General features: G+C 50.8%; 17 protein-coding genes across 17 annotated transcripts; 9 read left to right on the top strand and 8 right to left on the bottom strand.

Annotated features, from left to right (window-relative positions):
• Nucleotides 1-152: 152 nt before the first annotated feature.
• Nucleotides 153-881, top strand: OGAPHI_000023 (uncharacterized protein; the record flags this gene model as incomplete). Its single annotated transcript, XM_046203373.1, has 1 exon — nt 153-881. One exon carries the CDS (start codon nt 153-155, stop codon nt 879-881), a length of 729 nt encoding a protein of 242 aa, XP_046064952.1.
• Nucleotides 882-966: 85 nt separating this feature from the next.
• On the bottom strand, nt 967-1452 carry OGAPHI_000022 (uncharacterized protein; the record flags this gene model as incomplete). Its single annotated transcript, XM_046203263.1, has 1 exon — nt 967-1452. One exon carries the CDS (start codon nt 1450-1452, stop codon nt 967-969), a length of 486 nt encoding a protein of 161 aa, XP_046064951.1.
• A 94-nt stretch (nt 1453-1546) lies between these two features.
• On the bottom strand, nt 1547-2665 carry OGAPHI_000021 (uncharacterized protein; the record flags this gene model as incomplete). The annotated part of the gene is made up of 1 exon (XM_046203152.1): nt 1547-2665. One exon carries the CDS (start codon nt 2663-2665, stop codon nt 1547-1549), a length of 1119 nt encoding a protein of 372 aa, XP_046064950.1.
• A 138-nt stretch (nt 2666-2803) lies between these two features.
• Nucleotides 2804-5629, bottom strand: OGAPHI_000018 (uncharacterized protein; the record flags this gene model as incomplete). The annotated part of the gene is made up of 1 exon (XM_046202820.1): nt 2804-5629. One exon carries the CDS (start codon nt 5627-5629, stop codon nt 2804-2806), a length of 2826 nt encoding a protein of 941 aa, XP_046064947.1.
• Nucleotides 3701-4309, top strand: OGAPHI_000020 (uncharacterized protein; the record flags this gene model as incomplete). Its single annotated transcript, XM_046203041.1, has 1 exon — nt 3701-4309. The coding sequence occupies one exon, from the start codon at nt 3701-3703 to the stop codon at nt 4307-4309; it is 609 nt and encodes a 202-aa protein (XP_046064949.1).
• On the top strand, nt 4791-5036 carry OGAPHI_000019 (uncharacterized protein; the record flags this gene model as incomplete). The annotated part of the gene is made up of 1 exon (XM_046202930.1): nt 4791-5036. The coding sequence occupies one exon, from the start codon at nt 4791-4793 to the stop codon at nt 5034-5036; it is 246 nt and encodes an 81-aa protein (XP_046064948.1).
• Nucleotides 5630-6136: 507 nt separating the features above from the next.
• Nucleotides 6137-7387, top strand: OGAPHI_000017 (uncharacterized protein; the record flags this gene model as incomplete). The annotated part of the gene is made up of 1 exon (XM_046202708.1): nt 6137-7387. One exon carries the CDS (start codon nt 6137-6139, stop codon nt 7385-7387), a length of 1251 nt encoding a protein of 416 aa, XP_046064946.1.
• OGAPHI_000016 (uncharacterized protein) lies at nt 6292-7846 on the bottom strand (the record flags this gene model as incomplete). Its single annotated transcript, XM_046202597.1, has 3 exons — nt 6292-6555; nt 6719-7333; nt 7772-7846. 3 exons carry the CDS (start codon nt 7844-7846, stop codon nt 6292-6294), a joined length of 954 nt encoding a protein of 317 aa, XP_046064945.1.
• OGAPHI_000015 (uncharacterized protein) lies at nt 7785-8786 on the top strand (the record flags this gene model as incomplete). Its single annotated transcript, XM_046202486.1, has 2 exons — nt 7785-8032; nt 8339-8786. The coding sequence occupies 2 exons, from the start codon at nt 7785-7787 to the stop codon at nt 8784-8786; spliced, it is 696 nt and encodes a 231-aa protein (XP_046064944.1).
• On the bottom strand, nt 8069-9310 carry OGAPHI_000014 (uncharacterized protein; the record flags this gene model as incomplete). Its single annotated transcript, XM_046202376.1, has 1 exon — nt 8069-9310. The coding sequence occupies one exon, from the start codon at nt 9308-9310 to the stop codon at nt 8069-8071; it is 1242 nt and encodes a 413-aa protein (XP_046064943.1).
• OGAPHI_000013 (uncharacterized protein) lies at nt 9045-9548 on the top strand (the record flags this gene model as incomplete). The annotated part of the gene is made up of 1 exon (XM_046202265.1): nt 9045-9548. The coding sequence occupies one exon, from the start codon at nt 9045-9047 to the stop codon at nt 9546-9548; it is 504 nt and encodes a 167-aa protein (XP_046064942.1).
• A 246-nt stretch (nt 9549-9794) lies between these two features.
• On the top strand, nt 9795-12218 carry OGAPHI_000012 (uncharacterized protein; the record flags this gene model as incomplete). The annotated part of the gene is made up of 1 exon (XM_046202154.1): nt 9795-12218. One exon carries the CDS (start codon nt 9795-9797, stop codon nt 12216-12218), a length of 2424 nt encoding a protein of 807 aa, XP_046064941.1.
• A 30-nt stretch (nt 12219-12248) lies between these two features.
• OGAPHI_000011 (uncharacterized protein) lies at nt 12249-12725 on the bottom strand (the record flags this gene model as incomplete). Its single annotated transcript, XM_046202043.1, has 1 exon — nt 12249-12725. The coding sequence occupies one exon, from the start codon at nt 12723-12725 to the stop codon at nt 12249-12251; it is 477 nt and encodes a 158-aa protein (XP_046064940.1).
• A 66-nt stretch (nt 12726-12791) lies between these two features.
• OGAPHI_000008 (uncharacterized protein) lies at nt 12792-17348 on the bottom strand (the record flags this gene model as incomplete). Its single annotated transcript, XM_046201711.1, has 1 exon — nt 12792-17348. One exon carries the CDS (start codon nt 17346-17348, stop codon nt 12792-12794), a length of 4557 nt encoding a protein of 1518 aa, XP_046064937.1.
• On the top strand, nt 13271-14438 carry OGAPHI_000010 (uncharacterized protein; the record flags this gene model as incomplete). Its single annotated transcript, XM_046201933.1, has 3 exons — nt 13271-13352; nt 13625-13934; nt 14066-14438. 3 exons carry the CDS (start codon nt 13271-13273, stop codon nt 14436-14438), a joined length of 765 nt encoding a protein of 254 aa, XP_046064939.1.
• Nucleotides 15885-16190, top strand: OGAPHI_000009 (uncharacterized protein; the record flags this gene model as incomplete). Its single annotated transcript, XM_046201822.1, has 1 exon — nt 15885-16190. One exon carries the CDS (start codon nt 15885-15887, stop codon nt 16188-16190), a length of 306 nt encoding a protein of 101 aa, XP_046064938.1.
• Nucleotides 17349-17556: 208 nt separating the features above from the next.
• Nucleotides 17557-18107, bottom strand: OGAPHI_000007 (uncharacterized protein; the record flags this gene model as incomplete). Its single annotated transcript, XM_046209042.1, has 1 exon — nt 17557-17981. A coding segment is annotated over one exon (425 nt), but the record flags the coding sequence as incomplete, so codon positions are not given.

Below are 18107 nucleotides of genomic sequence, written 5' to 3'. Positions count from 1 at the left end.
ATGCTGGTGACAAATACGCTTACAAATGGGCCTGTCCTGTTTTGGATAGGATTTTTCTTCTACAATTTTCTAGAAAAATCCGGGGTAAATTCCAGGCTGTGCGGTAGGACGGCTATAAAAGATAGACAGAACACCATGTCAAAGTATCAACCATGCTTCTTATCGCCCCTCAACTATTCGATTACGTCCATTACCCAGTCCAGCGTGTCCAGAGACGCGTTACTCCGAAAGTCCACAAGCTGGAGGACGAAGACTATTATTACATCGTTTTTGAAAGAACATGTCAAAGACCATTGTTTGAAAACTACGAGTTCGAGGTGAGAGGAAGACAGCTGCTTGTGAGCTGCCAAGAGGATGATTTCTATAAAGTGTTTGATCTGCCAGACGACGCCAACTTGCGCAAAGACATTGATCTGCGTCTGGTGAATGGCTCGCTGTTGGTTGGCATCCACAAGCGCAAGGTTGTGAGGATCAAGGTCCACTCTTACAACACGTTTGTTCCATTTGTCAGCCACTACTTGCCACAGGAAGAAGAGGATCAAGAAGAACAAGAGTCGGATAATGAGTCAGAGATAAGGCCCGCCTTCACACAGTCACGTGATTCGCCGCAGACCCTGGGACAGCAACCGGAGGCGGTTTCTAGACCGTCGCAGCAGAGTCCGTCTGAGGGGTCATTGACTGCATCTGCGGCAAGTTCCTCTTCTGACAATTCTGCAGCTACCACGCCGGAGGCCAGTCGGGCCAGCTCGCGGCGCCCGTCGTCCACGTTGACTCCTGCTGATCTGAAAAAGAACTACAAGACCCTGGAAAGACACACGAGTCTGATACCGAGAACGTTCTCGCCAACGGTGGAAGACGTTGAAGACGAGGAGTTCCAGTGATTGGTTGACTCGATCATGATATATATTAATGCATTTTAACGTGTTATGCGCTTCATTAAATTTAATTGCAAGTAGAGACCGAGCATCATTCCATGCCCGGAATTAAGTGGTCGTCGAAAACTATGTGGAATCGGGCGGCGACCGACTCGGTAGTGTTGGCTATGCTTGATTGTTCCGAAACGTTGGAAGGAACGGGATGTAGCTCGTGTAATGCCCTCGGCATGCTAATTTCGGGATCACGTAGCTTATTCGGCAAGGGTTCTTTTTTGGCCCTGAAAGAACCTCTTTTGGAGGTTAATGTTTTCGTTGACTGTGAGCTATTGGAGGACGACTTCTCCATACGTGCGGGACTTGTCACCCGCCGTTGTATTATTCTGGCGCCAACTAGTGGTTCCGACAGCTTTGAGAGTCTTCGCACGGCTGAAGGAGAACAAGACCTGGGTGTTTCCATATTTGGAGGCTGGATCACTTGAACCCCACCGTCATCGACTGAAAACCGTTTGCGTACTTTAGAAACAAGCCCAAACGAGATGTTATCCATCAGCACTTGCACTTTGCCAACCGCAGACATGCTGTAAATCACTAAATTATAATTAGGGAGCTAATGATTACATATTTATAGCCGTTCCATGAAAAAAAATTAAATCCGGGCCGAAGATGCACCGTTATGTTACCGAAGGAGCGAAAGAAAAGGCTCCGCTATCATGCCGATTTAACTCCGAGTTCCACGAACCCTTAACGCCCAGGTACCCCGGAGCATCGTCCAGGATCGACGATTCCGCCGTTGAGACCGACACTGCATCGCTCTGCTCAGAAACCATGCTGTTGGTGTCGCTTTCGTCGGTGCTGACGTAATCTGCCAGGATCGAGCCGAGCAGACTCTCCTTGCGTTCGTGGGTAGCGGCTGTTGGTCTGGAAAGCTGGTTGAGGTCGAGCTTGAGATGGATCCGGTTGCCGATCACGTTCTTCAAGTACTGCGACCACATGTCCAGGAGCGGCTGGAGCTGGTCCAGGTCGGGGCGGTCGATCAGGTTGTCCTGGCTTCTTCTGATGAGACGGTCCATGGCCTGTTTCTTCTGTGTGTGCGAGACGGTTGGTGTACGCGAGACACGCCGGACGGTTCCCTGGCGCGAAAGGGCGGGCAGGATCGGCGCAGAAATCTGCAGAGCCGGCTTGGCTCTGCGACGGCCAAACAGACGATGCTGGCGCACTCTCCGCCATTTCTGAACCGCGCGGCTCTTCCATTGACGGATCCTTTTACGCAGGCTCGTGAGCCAGCCTTCTTTGCGCTTCACGGCGTTCGACCGCTGCAGACTACCCACCGACGGCTTCACAGTGCGATTTGAGAGCTGGCGACGCAGCGATGCAGCACGTGACGTCGCAAACGGAACCACGCTCGAGTCCACCAGCTGCGCGGACCGGTGACCCAGCGACACCTGTGAAGACGCCAGCGAGCTCGTGTCGCCGGCCATCAGCTGCTTCATGATCTGGCTGTTACGCTGGTCCTGTTTCTCGTCGATTCCCCAGTTGGACGTGATTGTGAGCCGTTTCATGGACGATCTGGCCGTGCGTGTGCGCTTGTATGGGTTCTCGTAGAACACTGTCGCGGAAGAGTTGGTTTTCTTATGGCTATGACGCCTGAGAGTGCTTGCTGCTGGATTATACTTGGATGAACAGACTGTCTGGACATCGTCACTGATAAGCGCGGCCTGGTTGTCGAAAACAACCTCCGACGCAACAGTGTCATAGCTCGACTCAGACACAATCCGTTTCTCAGTCTCCATGTTGGTGAAAGTCGAAAGACGTCACGGTTACCTCCATCTTTTATACAGAGGATGGCTGGTTTAAAGCCATCTCTGTGCACAGCCTGGAAAATAAATTATTGTCTGAAAATATTAGGTAAGTGAAATTTGTCCCAATGTCTATCTAAAATATCTTGGCTCGTCGAAAACATGGTACTGGTGGCCGCGAACACCGTCGCCATAGAAAATTGACGGGAACCGCATGTCTTCCGGCACCTTGTCCTCGTCGACGCGGGTCTGCGAGTACGACTCGTCGATCGTGCCGTCCGGAATCACAAACTTGCCGACTTGCACCTCGGTATCGGTGATGGTGCCTCTGCTGACACGAGCGTATCCTGTGCGCTTCATTTTTTTGTACAAGATGTATTCGCACCAACGGTCGTCGTCTGTCACATCGATGTCGTGCATACCCGACTTGTCGCTCACGTAGGTATTGTAGTTACCTTTGAGCGGATCGGTCACCAGGTAGCTGAGCAACACCATTGGCCGGTCAGAGCTGCCCATGATGTCCGTCACGCCCAGAGTCTGCAGCCGGCGGTCCTCCACGTCCTCTTCCTGTCCAGAATGGAACACAACGACGTCGATCAGCTCACCGTAGCAGTCCAATGTAGCATGGATAGCGGGAGCCAGCTCCCCAACTGGAGATGGTAGCAGGTGGTGCGTGGAGTTGACGATCGGGAATTTCGACAGCAATGCAGCACCCCATGTGTGTTTGTTAGGACCAGGGCCAAAGTCAGCGTACATCCCAAGCTCCTCGGCAATTCTCTGTGTCAGGTCTCTGTTGCCCATGATGATTCTCTGGGTGTCAGACTCTAGCAGTCCAACAACGTCCAACTCGAGGTCTTTGATCAAATCGCGCATGCGGTGCTCCGAGGCCCACATGTCGTTGTCCAGACCGAAATGGATCGTCCAGATACCTGCGGTCATGAGTCTCGACTTTGGATGGTACGGCTTTGGCTTCTCAAATTGGAATCTAGTGAATGCGACAAAACACGATAGCAGCACCAGCAAAACGAAATGGTTGGTGAGCTTCTTCAGAACCGACTTGGCTCTCTTGGTGTCGATTTGCGGTGGCTGGTGGTCGTACACCAGGCCAACAATCATGAAAATGGACAGTCCCAGAACAATGTCTGTTCTTTCTCTGAGAAGTGGTCCTCCAGGAACGAATGCATAGGCAACCACCCAGACATGCATCAGGGACAAAATGACGGTGAACAGGAAAGAAACGGCAAAAATAGATGCCAGTTTACCCGTCTTGGAGATCTGTTGGAAACTCAATGGGGTCACGTAGCAGAGCCAAAAAGCGTACGCCAATCCTCCAACGTATCCGACCCAGCCGTTGAACAGGTACAACACTGCACCACCCAGAACTCCCGAAAACGTCACTGTCTTATAAGACTCTGGTTTGTAGAGACCAAAGAAAGCTCCTGCACACATGGTGATCAGAGTGATGGCTCCGTGAGGAACAGGGATCGGGCCGCGAATAGGGTATCCTTCCCAGTTCCACAAGATGATGGTAGACGAGTCGGTGAGCATGGCGCTGATGGAGTAGATCAGGGAACCGAATCCGAGCGAGGTCAGCAGGAACGATGGTTTTCTAGCGCTTTTTTCAGTCTCGACATATGAAACTGGCTTTGGAAGCTTGGTGAAGAAAGCAGAAACAACACCAACAACCAAACCTGTCAGGTTCCATCCGCCGGTCTCGCTGTTCATGATTGGCCAGATCGGGTTGTTTGCCCAAAATGCAAACTTTGCTATTGCTGAGAGAACAAGGCCAAGAATAAATGTGGTGGCATATGTTTTAATTGGCAGCGAGTCTTTCTGAGTTCCCAGGGTCCAGATGTCGCAACTTAGAGACATCATCTGAATAGAGATACCAGCAGCCGTAGTGAGCAGTCTGGCAGCAGGATCGGCAATCAAGTAGGAGCCGACACCCAGGGTGCAGGAGAACGCCTTGACGAACTGAGGATATGACACAAACACCTTGGACAGGCCAGGAATCACGAGCAAAGCGGGAGACACCAAGGTCAAGCACGCAGCCTCATATCCAGAGATACCCATGTGCCAAAGTGGGAAGTACCAAATTAACAGGAACAGCGATGAGTAGATGGACCAGAAAATAAATGCGTTGACAACATCAACGGTCAGTTGGAACAAAGAACCGCCCTGTTGGGTTGATTTAGGTTGCAGCTTGGTTTCCTTGACAGGGGCCGATCTGGAGAAGTTAGTGACGAAAAAGGCGTCAGAGTCTGAAGACGGTAGAATCTCGATGGTGAGTTCCTTGAAGTCCAAAATTGACCACGCGTCGAAACCGACGTCGAGGAAAATTAGCGACCACTCACAGTATGCATAGTAGGAGTACGCACCAGCCACACGATGGACCTTATGCTGGATGAACAAGTAAATCAGCGGAACTAACATGAAGAAGAACGTAAATGCTGTGTATTTTCTGTACGATCTGATCTTGGATCCAGGTGGAGAAAGTTTGGTAACGGCCATATCCCACGGAATGGTCAGAACAATGTACGAGATCATAAAGATATCATGGAAGTCATGGTCGTCGGTGGATGTGATATAAACCCAGCCTCCACAAGTGACTGTTCTAACGAGTCCTGTCACCAATCCCAATTTGGGATAAATTGAATCTTGTTTGTACCAAACAATGTATCCGACAAATAACAGTAAAAATCGAGGTCCTGAGGTGAGAGCAATCAGGATCTGGAAAATTGACCGTTCCGGATACCGATCTCCAATGGTCGCAGACACGCTGGGGAACCATTCGTCGGGATACCCGTAGTGTTCATTCTGGACGATCTTGTAGAAATGGAGCCAATATCCAACGAAAAGAGCCGCGAGAAAAGCCGATAACGAGCAGACAGAATGTGCGATTGCGATGAACTGCGCGTTAAGCTTCAACAGCGGCCGTGCAACAGACGATTCGGCCATTGCAAAAGAATCTCGGTAACACAACAGAAAAACAAAAAAAACTACACTCCATACTACGCACCCTTGCACAGACACCCCGGTAGGGCTGAACAGATGTAAGTGGACACGCGACAATGAGAGACGGATAGTTTGGTTTAGAAGTGAATGAACCACCACACAGTCGAGCTGCAACCAACACGGTGCAGATCCCACTCTCAAACCGGCGAATTATCCGTGCTGCCGTCAACCCGTCAAAAGTCCCGAGACCTTGGAGATCCAACACATCTGGCTCTTCAGAACGGCCCATCATAGCGACCACGGCGTGCCACCTGCTCACCAACATGATCCCAGTAAACACCCCACTTCTCACGTGTCTGCATGTCGTACCACAACGGTGCCTGAACCCGTGACATGTTTGAAAACCCGTGCACCGGCTCGGAGAAGAGACGTGCTGCCGTCAAGCAAATATAAATACTCAGGTGACCCTCTTCGGAAAAATGAAGTGAGTTTTACAACTTGTTTTAAATAATGTCCCTTGCCAACAAGCTTTCAGTCAAAGACCTCAATTTCGCAGGAAAAAGAGTGTTTATTAGAGTCGACTTCAACGTCCCATTGGACGGTGACAAGATCACCAACAACCAGAGAATCGTCGCTGCATTGCCAACCATCAAGTATGTGTTAGATCACAAGCCAAAGGCGGTTGTTCTTGCTTCGCATTTGGGCAGACCAAACGGAGAAGTCAACCTCAAATATACCTTGAAGCCTGTTGCCACCGAATTGGAGTCCCTTTTGGGCCAAAAGGTGAATTTCTTGAAGGACTCTGTTGGGCCAGAAGTGGAGTCTGCTGTCAACGGTGCTTCTGACGGAGAGGTGTTCCTTTTGGAGAACTTGAGATTCCACATCGAGGAGGAAGGTTCTAAGAAGACTTCCGAGGGCAAGGTCAAGGCCTCGAAGGAGGACGTCGAGAAGTTCAGAAAACAGCTCACTGCTTTGGCCGACGTTTACGTTAACGACGCTTTTGGTACTGCTCACAGAGCTCACTCTTCCATGGTTGGAATTGAGCTCAAGGAGAGAGCTGCTGGTTTCTTGATGGCCAAGGAGTTGGAGTACTTCTCCAAGGCTTTGGAGAACCCAGTCAGACCATTCCTGGCTATCTTGGGAGGTGCCAAGGTGTCTGACAAGATCCAATTGATTGACAACCTGCTTGAGAAGGTCGATATCTTGATCATTGGTGGTGGTATGGCCTTCACCTTCAACAAGATCATCAACAAAATGAACATTGGTAAGTCGTTGTTTGACAAGGAGGGTGCTGAGATCGTTCCAAAGTTGGTTGAGAAGGCTAAGAAGAACAACGTCGAGATCATTTTGCCTGTTGATTTCGTCACTGCTGACGACTTCTCGCCAGATGCCAAGGTCGGTTACGCCACTTTGGAGGAAGGAATCGCCGACGACTTGCAAGGTCTGGACAACGGCGAGAAGTCCGCCAAGTTGTACGCCGACGCCATTGCCAAGGCCAAGACCATCGTCTGGAACGGACCTCCTGGTGTGTTTGAGTTTGAGGCTTTCTCCAAGGGTACCAAGGGTATGCTTGAAGCCTGTGTTAAGAGCGCACAAGCCGGCAACACCGTCATCATTGGTGGTGGTGACACTGCCACCGTTGCCAAGAAGTTCGGCGGAGCAGACAAGCTTTCCCACGTCTCTACCGGAGGAGGAGCTTCTTTGGAGCTTTTGGAAGGTAAAGAGCTTCCTGGTGTTGTTGCTTTGGGCAACAAGGCTTAAGTTTCTAAAATGGTTTACATACTCAAGAAATATTTAACAGTTTAAAAAAAAGATAAATAAATCAACAATGGATCGAAGGACCAAAAGAATCCCGTTGGGCGAGATAACAGGGAAACTGGCGCTTAATCGTAAACCCGAGCGCGTATTGAAACCCGATCTACTGAAAAATAGACACGCAAAGTCGCCAAGTCATTCAATAAACCTAGCTTCTTTAACCAGATCGTATTTACAGAGGGAAACACAAACACGAACCAGATCGAGCATTGATGAGATTACGCGCCAGATCAGTCTGCGGAGCGAGACTGATCATGTTGAGCCACGCGTCGCGCGACGCGTGCGCACGTTCTCGGGGGTCCTGACCGACCAGGTTAACGATATCCTTACCAATATCCATTCGATGAATGCTGTGCTGGGGTACGACCAGCCATTGACTACGGAAAAACTGTCTACCGTGGACATTCTGGAACTTGGGGAAGTTTCGCCACAACTGCGAATTGTTCGATTGGACTCAAACGAGCTGGTGGCTCTTGCTTGTTTCAAGCCGAGCTTCAACATCAAGATCAAACCAAATGACCATATCCATTTGGGAAACGCATATTACACCATTTCGTTACCTGAAACCAATCTCAAATGCTACTATCGCTGGTACAAGGTGATCAAACGTTAACTTTCATTAGTATGCTATAGACTGGTGGCCTTGGTCGTGACACTGTCAATCTGGGACTTGTGCTCTGATTCATGGAAAGACGGAGATAGACGCAAATATGGCAGGTACGCGTCGATAAATTCCAAACACTGGGCCGGGGTGCCGCTTATAGACAGGAAATTGAGGGCGGCCTCAACAGGAACAAAGTCCTGTCGTGCCAGTGCGGAATCAACCACTTTCTTCATATAGACCCAGTTGTTTCTGTTGGCGAAAATGGTGAGGAAAATGAGGTCCATTTGCGTGAGGAACGGTGCAAACTTGCGGTTTTTGAAAATGGACTCATACAGTCTGTACAGATGGTTAACCTGGACAGAGTATCTCAGCTCTGGGTTTGGTTTTGGTTCTTTTGAGTTGAGCTTGACGAAGTTCTCGTTGTCAGCTTGTGAGCCTGCGATCACCAACGTGGGCAGCAATTCCGTGATATCTTTCTCTGTGAGGATCGGGTTGAAAGTGGACAGGATGTGCAAAATAGTGTTGGTTCGACGACTGAACACCTCAGTCTCGGAAGTTAGTCCGTCATGGAACTCGGCGGATTGCAAGATCAACTCGACCAGCTCGGCGATCTCCCGCGACGTGACCAGAGTTCCCTGGGCCTGTTTGGTAAGCAGATGGTTCTGCACCTTATCCAAAGGACACGCTTTTGGGTTCTCCAGATGGAGTCTCTTGAGCTGGTCGAACCCGACCTGGGAATAGCTTCTGAACCCGGCCAGCTGGGTGAGAATGCCACCAGCGCTCACCGGGCGTCTCATGGTGTGCATGAACCGGAAACCACTGAAAATATTATCGTCATCAACGCGGGTTTTTCTGTTTTCGTACTTGGACTTATCCTGCGCCCAGAGCGACTCCAGATCGAGATCGTCGCGCCGTTCCTCCGTGAGCAGGTGCACGGCGATGTTGTCGTCCTTGCAGTCGACCATGACCCAGGTGTTTGCTGCTGCTCCGTAGTCGTTCATGGCGTACGAAGGACCCTTCTTGCCTCGTTTGAGCAAGCGGCGGCGGAATTTGGCCAATTGGGCCGTCGAGAGCAGTCCCTCGTTCGACGTGAGACTCTTGAGCTGGTGTTTGACAAACAGGTTCAGTTCCAAGGTGGCTTTCTGCAGATGCTTGGCGCTCTTACCGGTGGCCACCACCATGAAGTCTGCCACCTCCTGGGCGCCCTCGTTGACGGAGTCGGGGTCCCTGGGGTTTCTGAGGTCAAAAACCTCAATGTTGGACATTCCGAGCTTGTGCGAGAGGAACTCGACGAGCGGCTGGAGCGACGCAGGCGAGTTGGCCGGCAGTGCAGGTATTGGCGAGTGGTTGAGCAAGCTGGGCCGTTGCTCGGAATCGGACTCGCGCAGGTACCACGGCACGTCCGAGGACGAATGTCTGGCGAGCGACAGCACGCGTGGCCGGGTAAGCACAGGGACTGCGCGGCGGACACACAAACGTAGCATGGCTGGAGAGATGATTTGATTCTGTATTTAGCGATTTTTTTTTTCGAGGCTGGCCAGAGCCTGAGATTTGGTTTTGGGCCGCGCACGCCGGGGACAGATATATTTTGGAAAATTAAAGCAGTACGATAGTGGCAAGATAAACAACTGGCACCAGAAGAGGTCTTTGCGGTATATTTGGTTACAACTAGATTGATACCCGATAAGAAGAGGAGAAGTCACCGAGATAAGCCAAAACCGGGTTTTGTCGCACAAATTTACACCCCAAATGTCCAACCAAGACCCGCCTTTAGATAAAGTTGGCGAGCTAGACCCAGGATCTGGGTCTGGGCCCGGAAGTGGGTACGAGTACTCCAACTGGCGCGAGCACAACGAATTTAACTATTTCACAGACAACAACATGCATCTGGATCTCGGGTCGCAGCAAACGTTTGTCAACTCCGGGCAATCCAACATGATGTCCCCAGTGAACGTCGGGTCGGTAATTACTCCAGCCTCGCCTGCCGAGTATGTGATGCATCTACAACAATACCAGAACATTTTGATGGAACACGGAACCAAATCGGACAATAATAATACCCCCATTGCTCATGGATCCAATCCATCGAGCGTGCCTAGCGTTCCAAGTGTTCAGAGCGTACAAAGTGTTCCTGGGGCTCCACACACCTCGGGACCGCCACAAGCTAATGGAAACAACCAATTTGTGTCGTTCATGCCTTCGTTTATGAACCCACAAGCCCTAATGAACCAATATCCAAACGCCATGCCGGGACCGTTCCCTATGCAACCAGTGCCAATAGGGTATCCTATGCCCGCGAAGAACGAGCCGCCACAGCCACGAACAAAAGTCAAGCCGTGCGACCACTGTCGTCGTAGAAAGATCCGCTGTGTGATGGTGCCAGAGTCTAACATGTGCAAAATGTGCCAGAATAAAGGCATTAAGTGTACTTTCATCGACGGTAACGCAGCAGGCACAAAACGGTCGTTTTCGAGCCCCGAAACAGAGTCCAAGCGGATGAAGTTCGAGGAGGCCAATATCATCCCGCCGCCAGACGTTCCGCTCAGAGAAACGCTGCCGATCAAGGACTACTCCACGATGCAGGGCCATTCACTGCTGAAAAAGACGCTCAGTCTGCAATACCCACGGTCCAGTTTCTACGTCGGGCCGACCTCGCTGTACGATACCATTTTTCTTGAGAAGGTCACGCTCGACAAGGTGGATCAGTTCGAACTGAGCAAGAAGAATTCGATACGGAAAGTCGCTAGTAACGTGCAGTTCACTCTTCGCGACGATTTCAGCGAAGACCTTCTCGAGAGATCCGATTGGGACTCCGACAGCGTCGAGAGGTACGTTGCTCCACACGGCCAGGAACTCATCGACCTGTATTTCCGAACGGTGCACCCCTCGTTCCCTATACTGCACAAAAAAGTGGTTCTTGAAAAATACTCCAGAACACACAGAGAGTTCTCGGCGCCGCTTTTGGCCGCTGTGTACTGTCTGGCCATTCAATGGTGGGACTACGACGCCCATCTGTCGCAGTTCCCCAAACCTAACGTGGTTGCACTGCTCAAGTTTGCGCTCAAGACGTTTTCTGACGTGATCCAGCGTCCAAAGCTCAGTTCAGTGCAAGCGGGTCTGCTGCTGTTGCAATGCCGCGACGGCGGGTCTAAGGACAACAACTGGCTGTTGTGCTCGCAGGTGGTTGCCCTGGCCGAGGAGCTGGGGCTAGGATTAGACTGTGCGTCGTGGAGACTGCCCCGCTGGGAAAGAGGACTGCGGAAACGGCTGGCGTGGGCCGTGTACATCCAGGACAAGTGGTCGTCGCTCGTGGAGTCGCGGCCCAGCCACATCATCGAGGGCAAGAACTGGCTCGTGCGCATGGTGGGTCCCGAGGACTTCCCTGACAAGGGCGACGCAGACCAGCTGAAGGAAGGCTCTGCCGACAACGAGAACGGCGAGGCGCTGTTCCGGCAGCTCATCTCGCTCAGCGAGATCCTCAGCGAGATCCTCGACACCTTCTACACCATGGCAAGCATGCAGAACGTCAACTCCATAGAGGAGATCCTCAAGCTGGCCAAGCCGTTGCAGCTGAAACTGCGCAACTGGTACCATTCGCTTCCAGAGACGCTTCAGATGAACACCCCGAAACCGCGCAAGTTTAACTCCAACGGTTACCTGCAGCTGGCGTACTTTGCCTCGGAGATCACGCTGCACCGGCGCATCATCTCGTGTTTGCACACCCAAAAGGCCTCGTGTCCGCCCGAGCTGGTTCGTGTTTGCCGGACGGCAGCACAGGCGCGTTTGACGGCGTCGATCGAGTTTGCCCGAAACCTGAAGCCAGAACACATCCAGTCGTTCTGGCAGTCGGCAGCCACCAACAACTTTGCTCTGATCGGCATATTTGCAACCATCCTGTACGTGACCAGCGACACCGACGAGGAGGCCAACGGATACAGACAGCAGCTGTTTGACTACCGGTGGATCCTGAAGGTGAACAGCAAGAGCTTCGACATCGCAGGCGAGGCGCTGGCCAAGATCGACGGCATGCTGAAAAACCTTCCCGGTCTTTTAAGCGAATACGAAGACACCTCTGCTGCGTTGCCTGTGAACACCGAGGTGGAGGGCGAGACCCCCTCTGAGACCTCGCACAGCGAGCGCAGCGAGAGAGTTACAGAACCTGGCGATAAATAAACATTCATATTTATGTACATTAGCGTTTGCTTACAAGTAGCTGGTGACCTCGACTTTGGGCTTTTCCTGCGCAGGCGCGGACTGTTTCTGTTTGCCCGTGCGCACGCCACGGAACTCGCTCTTGGCCAGTCCAAAGTGCTCAAACCGGTCGTTCAACACAGACAGCTCCTGATCAACGTCGTCGATTCCAGCCTTGCCCTGCTCAAGTTGCCCGATCAGTTGCTCGAACTTTTTGAACCGCAGCCTGTAGAAATCGTCCAGCTCCTCCATCTCGTTCTTCGTGCGCATGATGTTCAGCACGGAAGATCCGCCCAGCGCAATCAGAAACATCTGCCAAAACGTCATCCGCAACGACCGTCTCACCAGCATCTTTTGCATTTTGGCCTTCTCGGCGCCGTCCTGCTCTTCGTTCTGCTGCTCCGGCTGGCGGCCCACCTGCTGCAAATACGCCGCCGACGGACGTTGGATCGGAGACGTCGCATACCGACGAACAATCACCCGAAGCATTTAGTTAGTGATGTACTCTTTTTTTTTTCAGCTACACCAGCTCTATCGTAATGATTACATAATCGTTTATTCACGGTCCTCGACGGGCTCGTCCAAGAACGAGTCGATCTCGCGGGCGTCGTCGTCGTTGGCGTCGACATCAAACAGCGACGCGTCCTCGTCGTCGATGATCCGGTCGTTGAAGGACGAGAACCGCTCGTAGTTGTTGAGGCCGCCGCGTCTGAACCGCGAAAATAGGCCCTGCTTCAGCACGCTGGCCACCTTGTGTCTGAACGCCAGGGCCGCACTAACCACCACGATCCCCGCCCGGACAACTCTGTTCACCATGCGGTCCACGTCGTTCTCCTCGATGAGCTGGATCTCGTCGTCCTCGTCGAGTCTGATCTCGCCAAACCGCGAAAATCCGCCGTTTCTGCGAATGCCCCGGTAGTAGACAAACGCAAGCGTGGCAACGAACACCACAGCGGCCACCGTCAACGCAAAGGCAACTCCGCCCGAGCTCGAGACGCCGTGCTTTCTGTCGTACTCCTTGCTCTTTCCCGGACATGGGTGCGAACTCCACTTGTCCAGCTCCAGTCCCTGCTCGCAGGTGCTCATTGGGATCTTACGGTAGCCAGTCGGCTCCCAGTACTCGGTCAGCGTGTCGTCGCGCGAGCAATACTCCTTCGGGTTGATCGGCGACAGGCCAGAGATCAGCTGACACGTGCCGTCCTTGGCAAGCACAAAGTTGTAGTCGCACTCAAAGTCGTGACGCGTGCATTTGCAGTTCTTGGTCTTCTTGTACACCTTGTTCATTGGCGCAGCACCAACAAAACAGTCTGTGGCAGAAGGCTTGCGTCTTGGGTATCTGGACTCGTGGCCAAACAAACACGAGGTTGACTGGAATGGGTGTTTTGGAGTCCAGTACTCGAAATCGTCGAAACTGATCAGCTCGTTGTCGTTGTTCACCTCCAGCTTGCACTGGCGCGACTGGATTCCAGAAAAGTCCAACGAAACAATCTCGTCGCGGTCTGGACCGTCCTTGACAATCAGAATGAATTTCCGTGCAGTGTCGCTTGGAACAGTGGCAATGTCTTCCACCTCTCTTTCGGTGTCGCTAAACTGGAAATCTTGCCAAGTTCCTCCCTCGTCCAACGAGTATGAAACCACCTTGGTCAGTCCGGCCTTTACAAGAACAAGAATCGAGCCCTGGTCGCCAAACTCCCACATGTAGTTGCCCTGGCGCACCTCTTTCCAAGTGGCTCCGGCATCTGCAGAGAAAAAGGTGGCAGTTTGGTCAGACTCGAACGGAAGCAGAGATTCGCCAACGTTTCCAACACCAAACATCAGTCCAACAGCAGACGCAGACGAGTACGTGTCTCTGCCCGGGTCGTTTCTCTCTGTGAACGAGTGCAAATGCAAAGAACATGTTTCCAAAGACTTGCCGTTGCAACCGTACTTGTTGCCCTGAGAATCAACAGGAGGAGGAACAAGCAACGACCATTCGGCGCCATCGTTGTACGTGACCATGCTCTGGATTTTCTTGGTCTCACCTTTCTCTTTCACGGACTCGGCGTTGCTCACAGTGTTGATGATAGAAATTCCTTCGAGACTCTGAACACTCTCAAAGTCGACAAACGCAAACTCGTTACGGTTCACGTTTCCCAGCAGCTCCACGTACTCTGTTCCGTTGTAGTTGGACTTGAGCAGCGCGCCAAACTCTCTCTGAGGTGACGAGTTGGTCGTCACGTGCAAAAAGATCTGCTCGCTGTTCACGTCCAGAATAGTGTATGCCGTTTGACGGGTCACCTGAAGATCGGCTGGGAATTTGGCCTCGGCAAATGATTTACCGTCCACAGAAATCACTGCAGTCAACGAGTTGTCGTCGTTGAGTTTGGCCGCCACCAAAAACTTTCCTGTCTCTGCAAAACCAATGATCTTGTCAAACAAAACTTTTGGCTCCGATGCAAAGTAGTCGGTGCTGGAAATCAATCTAAAATGCTGGCCATTATCCACCAGCTGGCTGCACACAATAAGAGTCTCGTTCACAGCAAACTCCTTGTCGTCCATCAATGACCCCACATAGCTGCACGTGTTGACGTTCTCCGGCAGCTGGACAAATGACTGGCCTTTGTCTCTAGTGAGGTACGCCTCGGAATGGCAGTTGGAAGAGAAAAAGCTGTCGCATCCAGAATCGGCGTAAATAATATAATCTGACGAGTTGTGCTTGTTGAAAGTCATTCTTGGGTTGGAAAGTTTCTGTAAGTCTAGAGGCGATCTAACACTCATGAACATGTCTCCTCTTTGTTCAGTGTAGAAGATTTCGTTACTCTCTGTGACCACAAAGAAATGGTCCGGGAAATAAGTGTTGGAAAATGCAGTGATGGGTTTGACCATTCCTCTCAAAAACTTACGGAACTTGATTCCTCCGTTGTAGGATAAGAACAAATCGTTGGACTTTGTCAAAACCAGCAAAGTCTCGTCAGGAAGAGACTTCTCGTTTGACGGTAGATAGAAGAAGTTGTAAATTTTCTCACCAAACGGTGTGTTGGTAGTGCGAATGACCGATGTGGAGTTAGACATATCTTGAGAACATTCAAAAGTGTAGTCATTTTTCTCAATCTGGAAAGAGTCTTTGGTGTTACAAAGATTGTCTGGAACCAGTTGTCTGGTGGTGATATCCGTCGAACCTTTGTTGTCTTTGCAATATTTGGAGAACACCGCTGGAACAACTGGAGCGCATTTGCCGTCGTCTCCTGGAATGAACCCATAAGTACATTCGGTGTCTGCAATAGTACAGGCACATGGTTCTTCTATCTTCTCGAGGTCCTGGTACGAGTGGTTGACAAAACACTTGGCGTCGTACTTCCGTCTCTTGAACTTTTCCTTGTGGCCAAACACACAGATCGGCTCGTTGGTATCGGGATCAACTCTGGCGTACCAATCTTCGTAGTCGGAATCGTCACACGTTTTTTCAAACGCCCCAGTGAAATCAATAGCAAACGAGTAGAACGACGAGAAACTGTTTGCTTCCGCTAGAAGAACAACATGCTGCGTGCTTCCGTCCTTGGAAGTGAGCAGATCGAGCGGGAACACGTTTATACCAAGATCAACGCTACCCCAGGACTCTCCCTGGTCCAACGAGTAAATCAGATCTTTCGGTAACGACTTTTGGTCAATATGACCAGACGTGAAACTGGTCATGTCGACAGGAACGGCGGCAATGATATTTCCCAGATCGGCAAACGTGAAAACACAGGCAGAGTCAAGCACTTTCTTCCAAGTTCTTCCGCCGTCTCTGGAGACGTAGGATTTCAAGTCTTTCAGGTCCTTGGTGGTGTATTTGCCGGTGTTTCCAATACCAAGAATGATTCCAGGAGTTGGCCCTGTTTCGAAATTTCCATCAGAACTTCTCATTGTGGTCCAGACCAGGTTCAAAGAACAGTCCCGGTCACCATTGCACCCGTCTTGATCGCTTGTCTTTAGGAACGACCAGGTCTTACCATCGTCGAAAGTGATCTTGGACTTGGACAACGGTTCGCTATTTTTGTCCATACGGTTCTCGTGACTGAGAATGATGTAAACACCGTCAATCTCCTGCACCTTGGTGAAATCACTGAGTCCAAACCCATTCGCCAAATATCCGTCGTAAACTTTGTCGAAAAACAAACCAGTGGAGTCAGACTTGTACAGATCGGCGGTCATTTCCATGTGTTTAGAGTTCATGTCGTCAAAAATGCCAAGGTAAAGAGAAGACGGAGTGGATGGGAGAACTCTAAACATCCACGATTTCATCTGGTTCTCGAAAAAGGCCTTGTCGAACGTCTTTCCGTCCTTGGAGATATACAACGACACTTCCGAGTCCGGCGAGAACTGATCATGAGCCACCGTCACAATGAGAAACGACTGCTCCACCTCGATGTTGAGCGCCTGGTAATTGGAGACATCACCAAAGTTATTTTCCACCGTCTTGAAAAAATCCGAGCTGGCCACTAGGCGAGTAGGCGACTGCATCAATCCCGAGTCTGCCTTCTCTCTTTGAATACAAACAACACGCTCGTCAGGACCACTGGTAAATGCCTTGTTCTGTTTGAGGAACATACATTGTTCAAGGTTTTCCAGCGGAATCTTCTTTGGAGAGCTCTTGAGTCCGTCTGTGCTGTACAGCCAATGATTTTCACAGGTGTAGATAAAGTTGTCTTTCTCAGAACAGTCGACAAAACTGAACAAGATCATGTCTGGTTTCGCATAGTTGACCTCAACTGTGCCCCAACTAAGCGGTCCTCCAGGATGATCCACGTCGAGGCTTTGCCAGGTTTTTCCCTGGTCACGGGTATAAAATTGTGTTTTCTCTCCAGTAAGTGCAAATGCCAGCTGGTTATCTGACGGAACAATCACACAGGAAGTGATGTTGGCTGGTTCTCCAGAGCTGAGCTTCAAATCAACAGGTTTCCAAGTCTCTGCATTGTCTGGAGAGATCAGAAGCTTTTGTTCGTTGATGCTCAACATCACTGGAGAGTCGTCAAAGTAGAACATGTCAAAAATCGTCTCATGTTGCGTCTTGGACACCTTAGGCTTCCAATCAGCTGCTGTTGCCAAGCTGACAAGGCAAAATATGTGGAGCGCAAAGTGAAGTAGAATCATTGGGAAAAAATACGGGAGACGTCCTCAATGACCAAATTCACAAAGTCCTCAAACAATACGCTATCTGTGGTAGGGTGATTGTCCAATGGGAGGTGGGTTCTTTGCGATTTTATATTACTTGTGGTCTTCCCTCTAAATATAGAGTTATTTTACATATCGTCCCCAGAAAACAACGCGGGCCAGGGCTCGTAATCCATGTCTGAAAGGTCTACACCTGGAACCAGCCAAACCGGTCGGGGCCTGCTATTTGGGCAAGCGTGGGGGCCGATGACAGGATACGCAAGCTGCCAGTTGTTTCAGGGAGGTCTAGAATTGCGAGCGAGGGCGTGCTGGCTGTGAGGGCCGACGTGAGGATCGATTTATCAAGCTGTGAGACTCGTATCCACGCTCGCTGATCCTGTGTTTTGAGGATGTCGTAGCGCACAGAAATGCCGTTGATACCGTGGAGTTGGTTCAGAGCGCCGTAGATGAGCGATTTCCATGTGATGGCGTCGACACTGGGCAGGATATCTGGCTGTGGTGTGAAAAAACTGGGGTTAGTTACTGCATAACTGGGGTTAACGTACAGTTCAACAAGCAGGTATTGCCATTCTGACGTGATAGAGGTTATTTGCGACATCAATGAACCAGAAACTCGGTTATTATAACCAGCTAGATGCCAAGAGTTAGCGTTTGGTCAAATATTTCACAATAATTTAATTTTTGCAGAGTTGGTCATCGTACTACATTTTGATCACATTTTGCACAGCCTTTGCACAG

This window comes from Ogataea philodendri, assembly GCF_020536065.1.
Source record: "Ogataea philodendri strain CBS6075 chromosome Unknown scaffold17, whole genome shotgun sequence".
Taxonomy (NCBI): Eukaryota; Fungi; Ascomycota; class Pichiomycetes; order Pichiales; family Pichiaceae; genus Ogataea; species Ogataea philodendri.
The sequence above is the reverse complement of the archived record's forward strand: the minus strand, read 5'-3'. Positions and strand labels throughout refer to the sequence as shown.